A 17,411-nucleotide genomic window follows, 5' to 3' on the forward strand; every position below is an offset into this window, starting at 1 on the left:
AGGTGTGTAAAATAATGAGGGGCACAGATCAGCGAGACAGTCAATATCTTTTCCCAAATGTAGGGGAGTCTAAAACTAGAGGGTTTAGGTTTAAGGTGAGAGGGGAGAGATACAAAAAGTGTCCAGATGGAGAATTATTTTCTCGCAGAGGGTGGTGAGTGTCTGGAACAAGCTGCCAGAGGTAATAGTAGAGGCAGGATCATTTTGTCTTTTAAAAAGCATTTAGATAGTTCCATGGGCAATTGGCACTAGCGTGGGGTTTAAAACAAAAGGGCAGCATGGGCTAGTTGGGCCAAAGGGCCTGTTTCCATGCTGTAAATCTCTGTGACTCTGTGAACTGCACTGGCGGGGTGGGAAACTTTTGCAAACCCAGACGATTGGGTCCTGGACTGAATAGATCCAGAGCAGCTCCTGAATGTTGGAATCAGCCTCACGCTCTTCCCCAGCGCCAGGCTGATAACATCCAATAAAATGGTCTGGGAAGATCGCCACTGGCTGGACGCTCGTCGCCAATCCCGTTTGTTTCCCTCCCGCTGACATTCCCCGGCTCACTGAGCGACTCGAGCAGCGCAGCCGGCTGGGAAAATCGCACCCTTTCCGTTTCTTTACTCTCCCCATTCCCACTGTCTTTATCTTTTGTATCATGAAACCTTTCTCTGCCGCAGAGTGTCTGATTAAGGTTAACGGGTCGCTGACGGTGCCCCTTCGCTTCGGGAGAGGAGTTCGGCAGGGCTGCCCCTTGTCCGGCCAACTCTATTCCGTGTGCGTGGAGCCCTTCCTGCGCCTCTTGCGGAGGAGGTTGTCGGGTTTGACTCTGTGCGGCCCGGACGTAGGGGTGGTCCTGTCAGCTTACGCCGACGACGTGCTCCTGGTGTTCACGGACCCGGCTGACCTGCGGAGGATGCGAGAATGCCAGGCGGTGTACTCCACCGCCTCCTCCGCCAGGATCAACTGGGCCAAGTGTTCCGGACTCCTGGTCGGTCCCTGGGAGACGGACCCCCTTGCGGAGGAGCTCAGGCCTTTCACCTGGAGCAGGACCCACCTCCTCTACCTGGGGGTCCATCTCTGCCCAGCCGAGGAATCCTGGCCAGAGAACTGGCGGGAGCTGGAGGCCAAAGTCTCTGCCCGCCTGGCTCGCTGGACAGGACTGCTCCGAGTGCTGTCCTACAGGGCGCGAGTTCTGGTCATAAACCAGCTGGTGGCCTCCATGTTGTGGTACCGGCTGGTCGCTTTGACCCCTCCCCCTGGCTTTGTCACCAATATCCAGAGAACCCTCGTGCGGTTCTTCTGGGACAATCGACTGCACTGGGTCGCTGCCGAGGTTCTGCATCTCCCGCTTGAGGGCGGCCAAGGTCTGGTGTGCCTCCGCACACAGATAGCGACCTTCCGCCTCCAGACCCTGCAGAGATACCTTTACGTCGAGCCTCCTCCACGATGGTGCGCCCTGGCCACGTATTTCTTCCCCCAGTGGCGTGGCCTCAATTACGACGTGCAGCTCCTGCACATCAATCTGGGGCGCGTTTCGACCTCGTTGCGGGAGCTGCCCGTCTTTTACCAGGACCTCCTCACCGTCTGGAACGCGGTCGCCTCGCGGCGCAGTTCTCCCCCGTCAGGAGCAGCGGCCCTCGTGCGAGAGCCGTTGCTCAGGAATCCGCACCTCCAGCCGTATAACTTCAGGTGGCTGACGGAGAGGGAGGCTGTGGAGGCCGGGGTGACCAGGATCGGGGACGTGCTGGACGGCGGAGGAGCGGGCTGGATGAACCCTGGCGTGCTGGCTGAGCGCGCGGGGGTGTCCGTCCGGCGCGCGGCCAAAGCCATCCAAGACCTTAGGACGGTCGTGCTGGGCCCCGAAAACACACGCCAGCTCGAGGCGGCTCGGGCGTGCGGTGGGATCCCGTCCGAGCGTTCCCCTGTTCGGACGGAATTCCACATTGGCCCGAAGCCGAGACCCCCCTCCCCGGGTCAGGTGCCCCACAGCGCGAGCCGCCTCGCGGGAATGTCCTCCGTGCCCTTTTCCAGCGCGCGGAGGCGTTTCCTGTACGGGCTGCTGCTGCACACCTTCCGCTACCACTCCCTCGCCCGTCGCCCGGACACACCTTGGCGGGCCTTGTTGCCGCGGGGCGGCGGAGGTCCCCGATGGAGGTCCCTCTACGGAGGGATCTCCCCCAATGACCTCGGGGACCTGGGGTGGAGGGTGCTGCACGCGGCGGTGCCGTGCAACAGTAGGATTCACTGGCTCACGGGCTCCCGAGACTGCTCTTTCTGTGGCCTTGTGGAGTCCGTGGACCACGTCTACGTTTTGTGTTATAGATTGCACTCCCTTTTTGATTTTCTGAAGAACCTTTTATTGATGTTCTGTTTGCATTTCAGTCCCACGCTCCTGATCTACGGACACCCGGTGCGGAGAGGGGAGGGTCGGGACGCCGACCTCCTCGTGAACCTGCTCCTGGGCCTGGCGAAACGCGCCATCGGCAGGTCCAGGCAGCGGGCGATCGACGGGGCCGTCCGTCCCGACTGCCTGCCCCTCTACCGCGGCTACGTTCGCGGCCGGGTGTCCCTGGAGAGGGAGCACGCGGTGTCCACGGGCACTGTCGAGGCCTTCCGTGCCCGTTGGGCACCGCAGGGGCTGAGGTGCCTTATAGACCCCAATAATCACATTTTGATTTGACGTGTTTTAAGTTTCCTTTGTACCTTTTGTTTCTGTTCGGGCCGTTCCCCCTCCTTTTGGGGAGCCGCCCCCTTTTTCTTTGTCCGAACGTAATTTAAGTTTGTTTACTTGTTTGACCCGAAAAAGGTGTGTAAATTGCTGTCAGCTGAGTGTGGGCTGTGTGTATAAAAGGTGTTACTTGGTGCCTGAAGGGATGCTTGAGTTGTTTGTTATGATGGGGGATTTTGGAGTGAGGGGTTTCTTCCCAGTGCTGGTGTTAGTTGGAGCTGTTTGTTGCTCTGATACGTGGCAACAGTTTCCATGGGGAATAGTCAAAGCCACCCCGAGGCCTCAGACACTCCCTCCTCCTGGGCCTCCCTTTGATTCCCATTTGCGTGTGTCTGAGGGTCAAGGTGTGTCTCCAGTGCAGAGTGTGAGGGTGCAGTGTGGAGAGGACAAGCTGCTGCTCAGGGTCCAGCTGGATTTATTTGGAACCAGGCACCTGGTTAAAGCTGCTGATCTGACCCTGGGGACAGCAGGTTGTCGGCCAACCAGGATCTACTCTCAGAACCACACTGTCCTCTTTGACTATGGGCTCCATGAGTGTGGCAGCAGATTGCAGGGAATGTGAATCCTCAAACTCTGCCTCTGAGCTGGGGCTGGAGGTTGTTCCCCACTCTTCACTCCAACACTTGGTCAGATCTCATTGATATTGAGGAGATAGCTGTCTCCTGCTTTCTAAAGGCCAAACTAGCTTTCTATTCAGGATTTGACTTTCACTGGTCTGAGTCTCTCCAACCCCATTGTTCTGGAAGCTTCTCTTTGCTTCCTCCCAGCTTTTCCTATTTTGAGGATTTTTCAGTTTGATTTCCCCCTCATTCAGATCAACTCAACTGAGGGTTGAGTTTCAGTCCAGTTGAATAGAAATGGGTTGAATCTGAATGAAATGGGAGTTGAGATGGATTGGACTAAAGAGGAACTCCACACTTCCCACTTTCCCAGTCATTGGAATAAAAGGCTCCCTGATTCCAAACTGTGCTATTTCCCTGCTCCCAATTTCTGAGAACTTGTAGCTCCTTTTCCTGTTAACTGAAGCTTTTGTTGAATCCCTTCCCTGTTAATTCTGGTCTTGTGCTAATGATCTCTCCTTGCAGCAAGGGCTGAGGTTGCATAGCAACACTGCTAACCAGATGAGGCCCTTCAGCCCGTTCCCCAGTCATTATGATCAGGACTGAGCTTCCCACAGCCTCCATGTTCCTGTCTTTACAACATGATTCCCTCAATGGCCAGAAAGAAATGCCTCTGTCCTGAATATCCTCAGTGAGTGACCATTCCCGGCTCTCTGGGGCTGGAGAGAATTCCACAGACAGACAGAGTTGTAGTGGAAGGGTCCTTTTCTAGCTGGAGGTCTGTCACCAGTGGTGTGCTGCAGGGCTCAGTACTTTGACCTCTTCTCTCTGTAATATATATAAATGACTTGGAAGGGGGTGTACGTGGTGTGATCAGCAAGTTTGCAGATGACCCCAATATGGCAGGATTGGTGGATAGTGAGGAGGAGTGTCAGGTGACACAGCAGGATATAGATAGGCTGGTATATTGGGCAGATAGTTGGCAGATGGGATTCAATCCTGACAAATGAGGTGATGCATTTTGGAAGGAATAGTGTAGGGAGGAGTTACATGATAAAAGGTAGACCAATTCAGAGTATAGAAATGCAGAGGGACCTGGGAGTGCAAGTGCACAAGTCTCTGAAGGCAGTAAGCCAGGCGGAGAAGGTTGCGAAGGAAGCTTATGGAATGCTAGCCTTTGTAGAGCGGGGTATAGAGTATAAGCGCTGGTGTCTGATGCTACAGTTGTACAGAACGTTGGTTAGACCGCATTTGGAGTACTGTGTCCAGTTCTGGTCACCTTTCCACCAGAAGGACCTGGAGAGAGTGCAGAGGAGGTTTACCAGGATGCTGCCTGGTATGGAAGGACTGGTTATGAGGAAAGATTGGGTAAACTGGGGCTCTTCTCCTTAGAAAGACGGAGATTAAGGGGGGATCTGATAGAGGTGTATAAAATAATGAAGGGTATAGATAGAGTCAACAGTGGCAGGCTTTTTCCTAGACTGGAGACAAATATCAGAAGGGGTCACGATCTAAGGGTGAGGGGGGGAGAAGTATAATTTGGATACTAGAGGGAGGTTCTTCACACAGGGTCATGGGGGTATGGAATGCGCTACAAAGTAAGGTGGTGGAGGCAGGCACGCTGGACTTGTTTAAGATCTACTTAAATAGGCATATGAGTGAAACAGGGATGGAGGGTTATAAGGAGACGGTTTTAAAAAGGGTCAGAGCCTCGGGACGATACTGGAAATGTAATACTACATGTTAATGTTTTGTCTCTTTTAATTCACAGGTGTGTCGGTCCACCTTGTTGTCAAACGAGGGGCATGCACACGGTGGGTCGTGCGTGGGCTGCTCTTGGATGTTTCAAGGGTGGTCTAGTACTTTGTGTCGATGTGTGTGCTTAAACCTGGACCAGCAGATGGGCACCACAACAGCTCAGTGACTATCACTGCTACCTGTGCAGATACATGGATTTGGGCCGGTGTCTGTGGGAGTTTGCACATTCTGGTTGCGTGGGATTCCTCCGGGTGCTCCGGTTTCCTCCCACACCCCAAAGATGTGCTGTTAGGCTGATTGGTGTAACAAATTGTCCCTACGCTATTCTCCCCTGAATCTGGTTACAATAGGGGTACCATTCACATACACACGGGGCAAGGTAGGTGTAGGAAAATGCTTCAAGATGGCAGTATGGGCTCGTTGGGCCGATGGGCCTGTTTCCCGTGCTGGGTTGTTCTTTGTTCTTTGTTCTTCAATTCATTCGCTGCTGGATGGAGAAATTCCTGACCACGTTAATCCTAAATGACTGACCCCTGTCCTGAGATGACTCTCTCCTCTTCTCTTTCCCCCCTCCCCTGTAAGAAGTCTGACAACACCAGGTTTAAGTCCAACCAATTTATTTGTTAGTAAACTCAAGCTTTTGAGGTTTGCCCCTTCATCAGGTGAATGGAGAGTTCTGGCCTCAGGCAGAGCATATAAAGCACAGACAGTTTACAGATTACTGATTAGAATGTGAATCTTTACAACTAACCTGCTGTTCAAGTCTTAAAGAGGCCGACAATGTGAGTGGAAAGAGCATTAAGCCCAGGTTAAAGAGATGTGCAATGTCTCCAGACAGGACAGTGAGGTTATGCAAACCCAGGCAAGTCATGGGGGTGAGATAGTGCGGCATGAACCCAAGATCCCAGTTGAGGCTGTCCTCGTGTGCGGAACTTGGCTATCAGTCTCTGCTCAGCGACTCTGCGCTGTTGTGTGTTATGAAGGCTGCTTTGGAGAACGCTTAACCAAAGGTCAGAGGCCAAATGCCCGTGTCCGCTGAAGTGTTTGCCAAAAGGAAGGGAACAGTCTTGCCTGGTGATTGTCGAGCGATGTTCGTTCATCTGTTGTCGTAGCGTCTGCATGGTCTCCCCAATGTACCATGCTTCAGGACATCCTTTCCTACAGTGTATCAGATAGACAACGTTGGCTGAGTTGCAAGAGTATTTCCCATGTACCTGGTGGATGGTATTCTCACATGTGATGATGTCATCCATGTCGATGATCCGGCATGTCTTGCAGAGGTTGCTGTGGCAGGGTTGTGTGGTATTGTGGTCACTGTTCTCCTGAAGGCTGGGTAGTTTGTGAACAATAGCCTGTTTGTAACCTGGTGTTGTCAGACTTCCTACTGTGTTTACCCCAGTCCAATGCTGGCATCTCCACATCATGATGACTCCCCCACAACAGACTCTTGCCAGCCTGGGGAGGAGGGGGGCACAGCCTCTTCACACTGACCCTGTCAATCCCCCCCTGAAGAATTGTTCTAATGGGATGAGTTCATTGTTAACCCCAGTGTAGAACATTCTCATTTCACATCAGTTCTTCATTCCTTAAGCTGCTGTCTTTCAGATGACTGGAGATGACTGGAGATGACAGGGTCCTTGTGCATGAGTTGCAAAAACCCAGCATGCAGGTGCAGCAGGTGGTCAGGAAGGCAAATGGGATGCTGGCCTTCATAGTGAAGGGGATTGAATATAAAAGTAGGGAGGTCTTGCTGCAGCTGTATAGGGCATTGGTGAGGCCGCAGCTGGAGTACTGTGTGCAGTTTTGGGCGCCGCACCTGCGCAAAGATATTTTGGCCTTGGAGGGAGTGCAGAGGAGGTTTACTAGGCTGATACCGGAGTTGAGGGGGTTGAGCTATGAGGAGAGGCTGAATAAACTAGGCTTGTACTCGTTGGAGTTTAGAAGAATGAGGGGAGATCTCATTGAGACGTATAAGATGATGAATGGGATGGATAGGATAGAGGTGGAGAGACTCTTCCCGCTGAAAAAAGACAGTAGGACTAGGGGGCACAGCCTCAAGATAAAGGGGGGGCGTTTTAGAATGGAGTTGAGGAGGAACTTCTTCACTCAAAGGGTGGTGAATCTCTGGAATTCTCTACCCATTGAAGTGGTGGAGGCTGCCTCGCTAAATATTTTCAAGAAGCGGGTTGATGGGTTTTTGATAAGAGAGGGGATTAAGGGTTATGGGGAGAGGGCCGGAAAGTGGAACTGAGCCACGACAGATCAGCCATGATCTTATTGAATGGCGGGGCAGGCTCGAAGGGCCAGATGGCCTACTCCTGCTCCTATTTCTTATGTTCTTATGTTCTTATGTTCTTATTTCCTGATCTACAGCACCCACCTGAGCCACAGCCCAGAGTATCGTGGATCTGTTATTGTGAGAACCAATGGAGCTGTCGTTCCCATTGAGTGTCGTTATTTGAGGTGAGAATCTTTCCTCGATTGTCAATAAGATCTCCAGCTGCTAGTGACCTCTGACCTTGTCCTAAAATGGCTCCACTGTCTTTCCAGGAAGGGCAATGTGAGCAGTGACCCCATCAAACCCACCTGGATCCCATTCAGCTCCACCAGGTCTGGAGAAGGGCATCTGTCATTCTCACTGTGCCTGATGAATGGTATGTGATGGGTGGATAGTGAGTGATTTCCTGTCCTCACTCACTGGGAGTTATACCCACTGTCTCCAACCCTTGTCCTCTTGTCCTTCAGGTGACTGGCTTACAGAGCGCACTTCGACTGTCTACTACCTGGGTGAGCTCATTCACATTGAGGCCTCTGTTTCAATGAGCAACCACATGGCCCTGAAGCTCTACATTGACCGCTGTGTAGCTACATTGAGGCCAGGCCAGGACTCCAGGCCCAGTTACAGCATCATTGACTCCAATGGGTAAGGAGCTCTCTGCTTTCTCCAACTCCTCCCATCTCAATGGCTTCTCTGGATTCACTTCATGTCTCTTTTCCCATCTTTCTTCAGTTGCCTCCTGGACAGCAAAGCTGAGGATTCCTTTTCAACCTTTGTGTTGCCAGGAGAGGAGCGGGAGCCGGACAAGCTCCGCTTTGACCTGGATGCCTTCCGTTTCTTTGGGGATGAGCGTTCCTTGGTAAGTGGAAGCTGATCATTGGGCTCTCCATGTTGGGAGGGAGTCACTCAATAAGCACTTGTGTTGAATGTGTCCCTCAGATTTTCATCACCTGTCACCTGAGAGTTGTTCCAGTGGATCGGAGAGATTCCAGGAACAAAGCTTGTACTTGGCAGAAGATGCAGAATGTATGAGTTCCCCCTCTCTCCCTCAGGAATGTGTTTGTGTGGAGAAATGATGCACAACCTGGTTGACTGATTTCTCTTGTTTAGCTGGACCCCATTGGAGGAATCGAGCTTTGACATTTGTGCCTGTTGCCATGTGGGGAACTGTGGGAGCACAAGGGATTTGGGAGTTGTATCCAGAGGAAGGAGAGATCTTGGAGCTGAAGCTGGTAGGACATTGATCCTCTAGATGTGGGAGCCTCCCCCCTTTCCCCTCTCCAACTGGAATGGTTGATATTGCAGAGAGTGAAGCTGGATTGAAGTGGGAGGCTGAGGCCTCACTTGGACCCCTGCTCATTCTGGATACTGATGGGACCAAGCTGGCAACAGCCTCCCTGAATGAGGCTGAGGGAAGGATGGAGGAGAGGTCTCCAGGGGGTGAGTTGGCTGTCTGCTGGTTTCCATTTCCCCCTCAGTGTTAGCTTCACTAACCATTGGTTTCTCATTGCTTTGTAGGTGTGGAGTCTGAGGTGGTCCTGATTGTGAGCCTGACTGTGACAGCTGTCTCTCTGATCTCTGCTTCATTGATCACCTTGTTCCTGTACAGGAAACACAAACAAACTCTGTTCAACCAGTCATCAAATGATCAATAAAGCACCGCCTCCTTGTTTCTAGTGTCTGGGAGCTGATTGGTCAATGCATCCTCCATCTTAGTTCAATGGCTCCATGGGACTGATGGCTGGGCTGAGCCAATCCCAGCACAGAACTGGGCCTGCTGAGTGATTGGTTTACTGAGGGTTGAGAGAGAAACACTAACTCTCTGGATTTGATGGGCTGCTGCTGGTTTTCTGTCTGTTTCAGAGCCCAGTGTAGGGGAGGGGGTGTGATCAGGTCTGGGGGTGTCCATGTGGAGCTGAGGGTGCTTCATCTCTCCCCTGGTGATCACACCCTGGAGAGGGGCAGATCACTAAACCAGTTGTCCTCCCTGGCTGCTGAACTCTGTTCACTCAGGGATGCAGAGATGAGGAATTGACCTGGGAGGATGTTCTGCTGATCAAGCTGGCTGAGTCCTATTGGGTAGAACTGCTGGACTGTCTGTGACATGAGGGAGAAAGCGACCTCTCCACATCCTCCCCAATCTCCCTGCCACAGATACATCTGCCCATTACAGCTTTGGTTCAAGTGTCCATCCACAATCCCTTCACATGGCCCATTGCTGGCTGACATTAGCACTCTGCTAAATTGAGATGATTACAGATCTAGCAATTGTTCTGGTGTGGGAGCACTATCTGCATGGCACACAGTGGAAGCAGCCTGCAGGATGACACTAAGCAATCTCCCAAATCAATGGATCAGGTAAACACCCTGCATTCTGACGATGAAATCAGTCAGATATAAAGCACAAACAGGCCCTTCAGCTCAACTTGCAAATGGGACTAGTTCAGTTCAGGAAACCTGATAGTATCCATGGATTTGTGTTTGTCCCATATCACTCTAAACCTTCCCCATCCATATACCTGTCACCTGCCTTTGAAATGTTGTAATTGTACCCATCTGCTGGAAAGTTCTGGAACAGTGCTCCCTCTACTGTGAGTAGCAAGTAAAGTAACAAATTAATGGAGATCACTTGATTCCTGTTGATGGAGACGGGGCCTGTCCTCCACTACACTGCAAGTTAATGACTCTCTCCTCAGTTTTACTGACATTGAGAGACTGTCGTCGCACCAATGTTCTTTCCAGTACACTCATGGTTTGAGCTCTAACCCAGGACAGCAGGGCCATCAGCAAATTTCAGAATGGAATCAGTTCAGGATGCAGGGGGAAGGGAGAAATTTTGTCACAGCTCGGTATGAGTATAGAAACCCTACAATGCAGAAGGAATCCATTCAAAAAAAAAATTACAGCAGAGGAACAGGCCCTTTGGCTCTCCAATCCTGCACCAAACATGCTGCCCGACTGAACTAAACCCCCTACCCTTCTGGGGACTGTATCCCTTTATTCCCATCCTATGTATTTGTCAAGACACCCCATAAAAGTCACTACAATATCTCCATCCACTATTTCCCCCAGCAACAGGTTCCAGGCACCCACTACTCTTAAAAAAAAAATGTGCCTTGTACATCTCTTTTAAACCTTGCCCCTTAACCCTGTGTCCCCGAGTAACTGACCCTTCCACCCCAGGAAAAAGCTTCTGACTATCCACTCTGACCATGTCTCAATCTTGTAGACTTCAATCAGGTCTCCCATCAACCCCTGTCATACTAGGAGAACTACCCAGTTTATCCAACTGCCCAAATCCTGGGAAATCTTTTCTGAATCCTCTCCAAAGCCTCCACATCCTTCTGTTACTCTGGCGACCAGAATTGAACACTATATTCCAAGTTCAGCCAAACTAAGGTTCTAAAAAGCTGCAACATAATCATGTTTTCCTCTTTCATTCACAGGTTTTAAGTCGGTCCACCTCGTGTCCAACGAGGGGCATACACGCAATGGGTCGTACTGGGGTTGCTCTTGGTTGTACGAGATTGGCCTAATGCTTCATGTCGTTAGTGTGTGCCTAAACTAGACAAGATACTGGGCAAGACGACATCACAGTGACTATCACTGATTGCTGTGCAGACACATGGATTTGGGCCGGTGTCTGTGGGAGTTTGCGCATTCTCCCCGTGCTTGCGTGGGTTTTCTCCGGGTGCTCCGGTTTCCTCCCACACCCCAAAGATGTGCTGTTAGGCTGATTGGCAGGAATAAATTGTCCTTAAATCAGATTCCCTCAATCTGGATGGCCATAAAACATTAGACAGGGGTCATGGGTAGAGAGGGGGACTGGTGGTGTTGAGATGGTGGCGCGGGCTCGTTGGGCCGAAGGGCCTGTTTCCCGGGCTGATTTTGTTCTTTGTTCTTTGTGTGTGGGTGACTCTCAAATGTGCTCTGAAATGGGGGGCAGTTTGGGATGGACAATAAATGCTGGTTGCAGCCAGCAACACCCACATCACATAAATGAATAAAAAATATACAACAAGAGAAAGAACAAGCAGATTATTTGATCCAGGTGGAAAGTTGTTTATTTATCTTATTTCATTAACATATTAAAGGTTGGAATGATTTATCCAGTTTCTCGCATGAAGTCAAATTGCTGCATATTTGTTGAAGCTAACAATGAAATAGCAATCGATTACGGGATGTTTTGCTCTTTGTTTCTATTCCCGGAGCCAGCTGGGCATGTTTTAATTTCTATTTGATTCCCCAGCAACATTTCAAGATCAGAGTGATGGGATATTTCAGCACAGACTTTAATTCGTTACGGAATTTATTCTGAGTTGCTGCATAAATGCAGGTATTTGTGCAAGAACTCAAAAGCTGAAGCATAAAACCGATTTCTTGTAGGACATCTGAAATGCTAATTGATGCATTACCTTGCATCATGATAATTCGCAAGCATATAGAATTCACCAGAAACATCACCCAGAGCAAGATAAAATTTCCCGAGATGACAAAGAGTAAAATGATGGATTTTCTTCGCTTCTCAATTTCAGGATCACTGGGATTCTTCCCACTGTTGTGGAGCTGGAGTCTCCTCCGGGCCCCGCTCGACACCAGAATGTGTCTAACAGTCAGCGCATTGAGCAGAAGGATCAGAAAGAAAGGAACAAACGGAGTTAAAATATAATGTATTGTTTCTACTGCTCCCCATACCCTTGAAAGAAGAAAGGTGTCTAACACGTAACAAAACCAAGGAATGTTAAACAGTGTATATTCACTGGTCAAAATAAAATACCAGAAAGTATTTTTCAATAAGAACAGCACCGTCACGCTTCCCACAACTATGGTCGCTGTTCTCTCTGTGCAATATTTTGCTTTCAACTTCTGACAACAAATTGCCACAAATCGATCAAAGGTAAAAGCAACTGTAGAACATAGAACATAGAACATAGAACATTACAGCGCAGAACAGGCCCTTCGGCCCACGATGTTGCGCCGACCAGTTACAAAAACAATGACCCACTAGCCTATACCAATCCCTTTTCGTCCATAAACCTATCCAGAGATCTCTTAAACGCCCCCAAACTAGACGCATCTACAACTGCAGCAGGCAGGGCATTCCAATCCCTCACCACCCGCTGGGTAAAGAACCTACCCCTGACATCCGTCCTGTAGCTACCCCCCCTTAATTTAAAGTCATGCCCCCTCGTGCTAGCATTCTCCATCCGAGGAAAAAGGCTATCACTATCCACCCTATCTAAACCCCTAATCATCTTATATGTTTCAATAAGATCCCCTCTTAGCCGCCTTCTTCCCAACGAAAACAACCCTAGATCCCTCAGTCTCTCCTCATAGGACCTCCCCACCATACCAGGCAACATCCTAGTAAACCTCCTCTGCACCCTCTCCAACGCCTCCACATCCTTCTTGTAATGCGGGGACCAGAACTGCACACAGTACTCCAAGTGCGGCCGCACTAGAGTAGTGTAGAGTTGCAACATTACACTGCGACTCCTAAATTCAATCCCCCTACCAATAAACGCCAAGACACCGTACGCCTTCTTGACAACCTTATCTACTTGATTCCCAACTTTCAGGGATCTATGTACACACACACCTAGATCCCTCTGTTCATCCACACTATTCAAAGTCCTCCCGTTAGCCCTATACTCGACACATCTGTTGCTCCTACCAAAGTGAATTACCTCACACTTCTCCGCATTAAATTCCATCCGCCACCTCTCGGCCCAGCTCTGCAACCTATCTAAGTCTCCCTGCAGACTATGACACCCTTCCTCACAATCTACCACACCTCCAACTTTGGTGTCATCAGCAAATTTACTAATCCACCCAACTATACCCTCATCCAGATCATTAATAAAAATTACAAACAACAGTGGCCCCAAAACAGATCCCTGAGGCACACCACTCGTAACTGCACTCCATGATGAATATTTACCATCCACCACCACCCTCTGTCTCCTATCTGATAGCCAATTCCTGATCCAACTTCCTAGATTACCCACAATCCCATACATCTGCATTTTCTGCAGAAGCCTACCATGGTGAACCTTATCGAACGCCTTACTAAAATCCATGTATACCACGTCAACTGCCTTACCCCCATCCACCTCTTTGGTCACCTTCTCAAAAAACTCAATAAGGTTAGTAAGGCACGACCTACCCGCTACAAAACCATGCTGACTATTTCTAATCAATTCATTACACTCTAAATAACTATAAATCCTATCCCTAATAATTTTTTCTAAAACCTTGCCCACAACAGAAGTAAGACTCACCGGTCTATAATTCCCGGCAAAGTCTCTGTTCCCCTTCTTAAACAATGGGACAACATTCGCTATCCTCCAATCCTCCGGGACTACACCAGAGACCAATGACGACCTGAAGATCTGAGCCAGAGGCTCTGCAATCACCTCTCTAGCCTCCCAGAGAATCCTAGGGTAGATCCCATCCGGACCAGGGGACTTATCTATTTTCAGCCCCTCAAGAATTTCCAGCACATCCTCTTTATCAACCGTAATACTTTCTATTTTACACCCCTGCGACCCAATGTCCTCCTCAGCTATATTCATGTCCCCCTGCGTGAACACCGAAGAGAAATATTGGTTCAATACTTCTCCAATCTCCTCCGGTTCCACACACAACTTCCCCTTGCTGTCTGTAACTGGCCCTAATCTTGCCCTGACCAACCTTCTGTTCTTGACATACTTATAGAACGCCTTAGGATTCTCCTTAATCCTATCAGCCAAAGTCTTCTCATGTCCTCTTTTAGCCCTTCTCAACTCACTCTTCAACTCCCTCCTAGCCAATCTAAAGCTTTCTAGTGCACTATCTGAGCCCTCCAATCTCATCCGAACATAAGCCTCCTTTTTCTTTTTAACCATCGACTCAACTCTTTTAGTGCACCACGGTTCCCTAGATCTACCAAATCCACCATGCCTGACAGGGACATACCTATCAAGGACTCGCAGTAGCTGCTCCTTGAAAAAATTCCACATTTCAGATGTTCCCAGTCCCTGCAATCCCCTAATCCAATCCATGCTTCCTAATTCACTCCTGATAGCCTCATAATCGCCCTTACCCCAGCTAAAATTGCTGACCCGAGGTTCACGCCTATCTCTTCCCATCACTAAGGTGAACGTAACCGAATTGTGGTCACTATCACCAAAATGCACACCAACTTCCAAGTCTAGCACCTGGTCTGGCTCATTTCCCAGCACCAAATCCAATATAGCCTCACCTCTAGTTGGCCTGTCTACATACTGAGACAAAAAACCTTCCTGCACGCTTTGTACAAACACTGACCCCTCTAGCGAGCTAGAACTATAGCAACTCCAATCAATATTCGTAAAGTTAAAGTCCCCCATAACAATTACCCTATTACTTTCACTCCTAACCAGGATTGTCTCCGCAATCCTTTCCTCAACCTCTCTAGAACTTTTAGGAGGTCTATAAAAGACTCCCAACAGGGTGACCTCTCCTCTCCTATTTCTAATCTCCGCCCATACTACCTCAACTGACAAGTCCTCATCAAACTTTCTCTCCGACACTGTGATACAGTCCTTGACTAGCAATGCTACCCCACCCCCCCTTCTACCTTCTTCTCTACTCCGACTAAAGCATTTGTACCCCGGAACCTGCAACATCCATTCCTGACCCTGCTCTATCCAAGTCTCAGAAATGGCCACAACATCAAAGTCCCAGGTACTGATCCACGCTGCAAGTTCATCCACTTTATTGCGAATACTCCTCGCATTAAAGTACACGCATTTCAAACCCTGCTCCGCCCCACCCCCACTATGCCGTGCCTTGCATTCCCCAACTATGCCCCCCTCACTTTCACCCCCTTTCCTCACTATCCCTCCCCCCCTCCGAATCAGTTTAAACCTTCCTGCATCGCTTTTGCAAATTTACCCCCCAGGATATTGATTCCCCTCTGGTTCAGGTGTAGACCATCCCTCTTATAGAGGTCCCACCTTCCCCAGAATGAGCCCCAATTGCTCAAGTACCTGAACCCCTCCCTCCTGCACCATCCCCTCAGCCACGAGTTCAAACTTTCCCTCTCCCTATTCCTCTCTAATCTATCCCGTGGCACAGGCAAGAGTCCAGATATAACTACCCTTTCTGACTTCGCCTTGAGTTTCCATCCCAACTCCATAAATCTTTGCTTAATATCCCCTTCCCTTAATCTCCCTATGTCATGTGTCCCCACATGAACTATAACTTGGGGTTGATCTCCCTCTCCCCTAAGAGTCCTGAATACTCTGTCCGATACATCCTGGACCCCAGCCCCTGGTAGGCAACACACCAGCCCAGAGTCCCTACCCTTACCTCCAACTCTCCTATCCGTCCCCATAACCGTGGAGTCCCCAATCACGAGGCCCAATCTCTTACCCCTAACCACCTGAGGCTTGCCAATAGGCTCACCCCCAGAGACCTGCTCCCTTTGGCTATCCCCAGTTGATTTCTCCTCAACTGTAGCCTCCAGGACCGAGAACCTATTTTGGAGGGGAACAGCCCCAGGGGATTGTCCCCCCAACTGCTTTTTGCCCCTCTTCCTGGCAGTGACCCAAGACTTATTCCTAGGAGTGACTATCTCCTTATAACTCCTTTCTATGTCCTGCTCCACTTCCCGAATTATACGGAGCTCCTCTAATTCCCCTTCCAGCTCCTTTACACGCTCCTCCAGAAACTGCAATCTAACACACTTCCCACAAGTAAAATCACCTGAAACACTGTGGGAGTCCCTCACTACATACATCCCACAGGAGATGCAGCTTACAGCCTGAACTGCCATCCCTGAATCAATTACCAGCAGAAAAGTAAAAATATAAAAAAAAACTTCCCTCACACTTATAATTAGGTTAGAGGAGGTGGAAGGGTGGGATTCTCTACCAGTGTAGAGAATCGGGAATCCTCTCTGCACTAATTTATAGTGTACCAGACTGAACAGTCAGTTATTGCATAAAGCAGGACGCCGTGTATATTACATAGTTTAATGTTCCGTACAAAAAGGAAGTGTGTGACGTGAGCAATGGGAATCTGTCTGAGTATCACATCAACTATAATAACCAGTAGATCTGCCACTGCCATGGAAACCAGGTATCGAGCGACACATTGCGAGTGACCACATCGTCCTTGAGATAGGATCACAATCGTCACTAAGTTCACTGTAAGGGAGTTTGAAAAAGAAAAAGCAGCAGTATTCAATGAGATTTCAGTCTGAAATTAGAATTTTCATTACTACATATACTGAGAGTGTCTTCTTTGTGAGAGTTTCTCCTGTTGGAGACAGGCATTGCAAAAACAGCAATGGACTGTGAAATAAAGAACCAAACAGGATCAAACTATCCATAATAGATACAGAATCTAAGTTCTTAAAGTAAAAATGCATTTATTAGTGTCACAAATACACTTACATTAACACTGCAATGAAGTTACTATGAAAAATCCCCAAGTCGCCACACTTCTGCACCTGTTCGGGGACACAGAGGGGGAATTAGAACATAGAACATTACAGCGCAGAACAGGCCCTTCAGCCCACGATGTTGTGCCGACCAATTAAGAAAAAAGCAATGACCCTCTTACCTAAACCAACCCCTTTCCATCCATAAACGTATCCACGGGCCTCCGAAACGCCCCCAAACTAGGCGCATCTACAACTGCAACAGGTAGGGCATTCCAATCCCTCACCACCCTCTGGGTAAAGAACCTACCTCCGACATCCGTCCTATAACTACCACCCCTTAATTTAAAGCTATGTCCCCTCGTGCTAGCTTTCTCCATCCGAGGAAAAAGGCTATCACTGTCCACCCTATCTAAACCTCTAATCATCTTGTATGTTTCAATAACGTCTCCTCTTAGCCGCCTTCTTTCTTACGAAAACAACCTCAAATCCCTCAGTCTCTCCTCATAGGACCTTCCCTCCATACCAGGCAACATCCTGGTAAACCTCCTCTGCACCCTCTCCAAAGCCTGCACATCCTTCCTACAATGTGGGGACCAGAACTGTACACAATACTCCAAGTGCGGCCGCACCAGAGTTTCGTACAGTTGCAACATGACGCTGCGGTTCCTAAATTCAATCCCCCTACCA

General features: G+C 49.4%; 1 protein-coding gene across 1 annotated transcript; it reads left to right on the forward strand.

Annotated features, from left to right (window-relative positions):
* The first annotated feature begins 643 nt into the window (after positions 1–643).
* Positions 644–8,344, forward strand: LOC145360924 (zona pellucida sperm-binding protein 3-like). Its single transcript, XM_080216430.1, has 8 exons — positions 644–976; positions 1,469–1,665; positions 4,158–4,174; positions 7,392–7,497; positions 7,585–7,688; positions 7,780–7,957; positions 8,045–8,171; positions 8,252–8,344. Exons 1-8 carry the CDS (start codon positions 644–646, stop codon positions 8,342–8,344), a joined length of 1,155 nt encoding a protein of 384 aa, XP_080072556.1.
* The last annotated feature ends 9,067 nt before the right edge of the window (positions 8,345–17,411 follow it).

The sequence above is a fragment of the Carcharhinus amblyrhynchos genome, chromosome 33 (genome assembly GCF_965287045.1).
Source record: "Carcharhinus amblyrhynchos chromosome 33, sCarAmb.v2.hapA, whole genome shotgun sequence".
Lineage (NCBI taxonomy): Eukaryota > Metazoa > Chordata > Chondrichthyes > Carcharhiniformes > Carcharhinidae > Carcharhinus > Carcharhinus amblyrhynchos.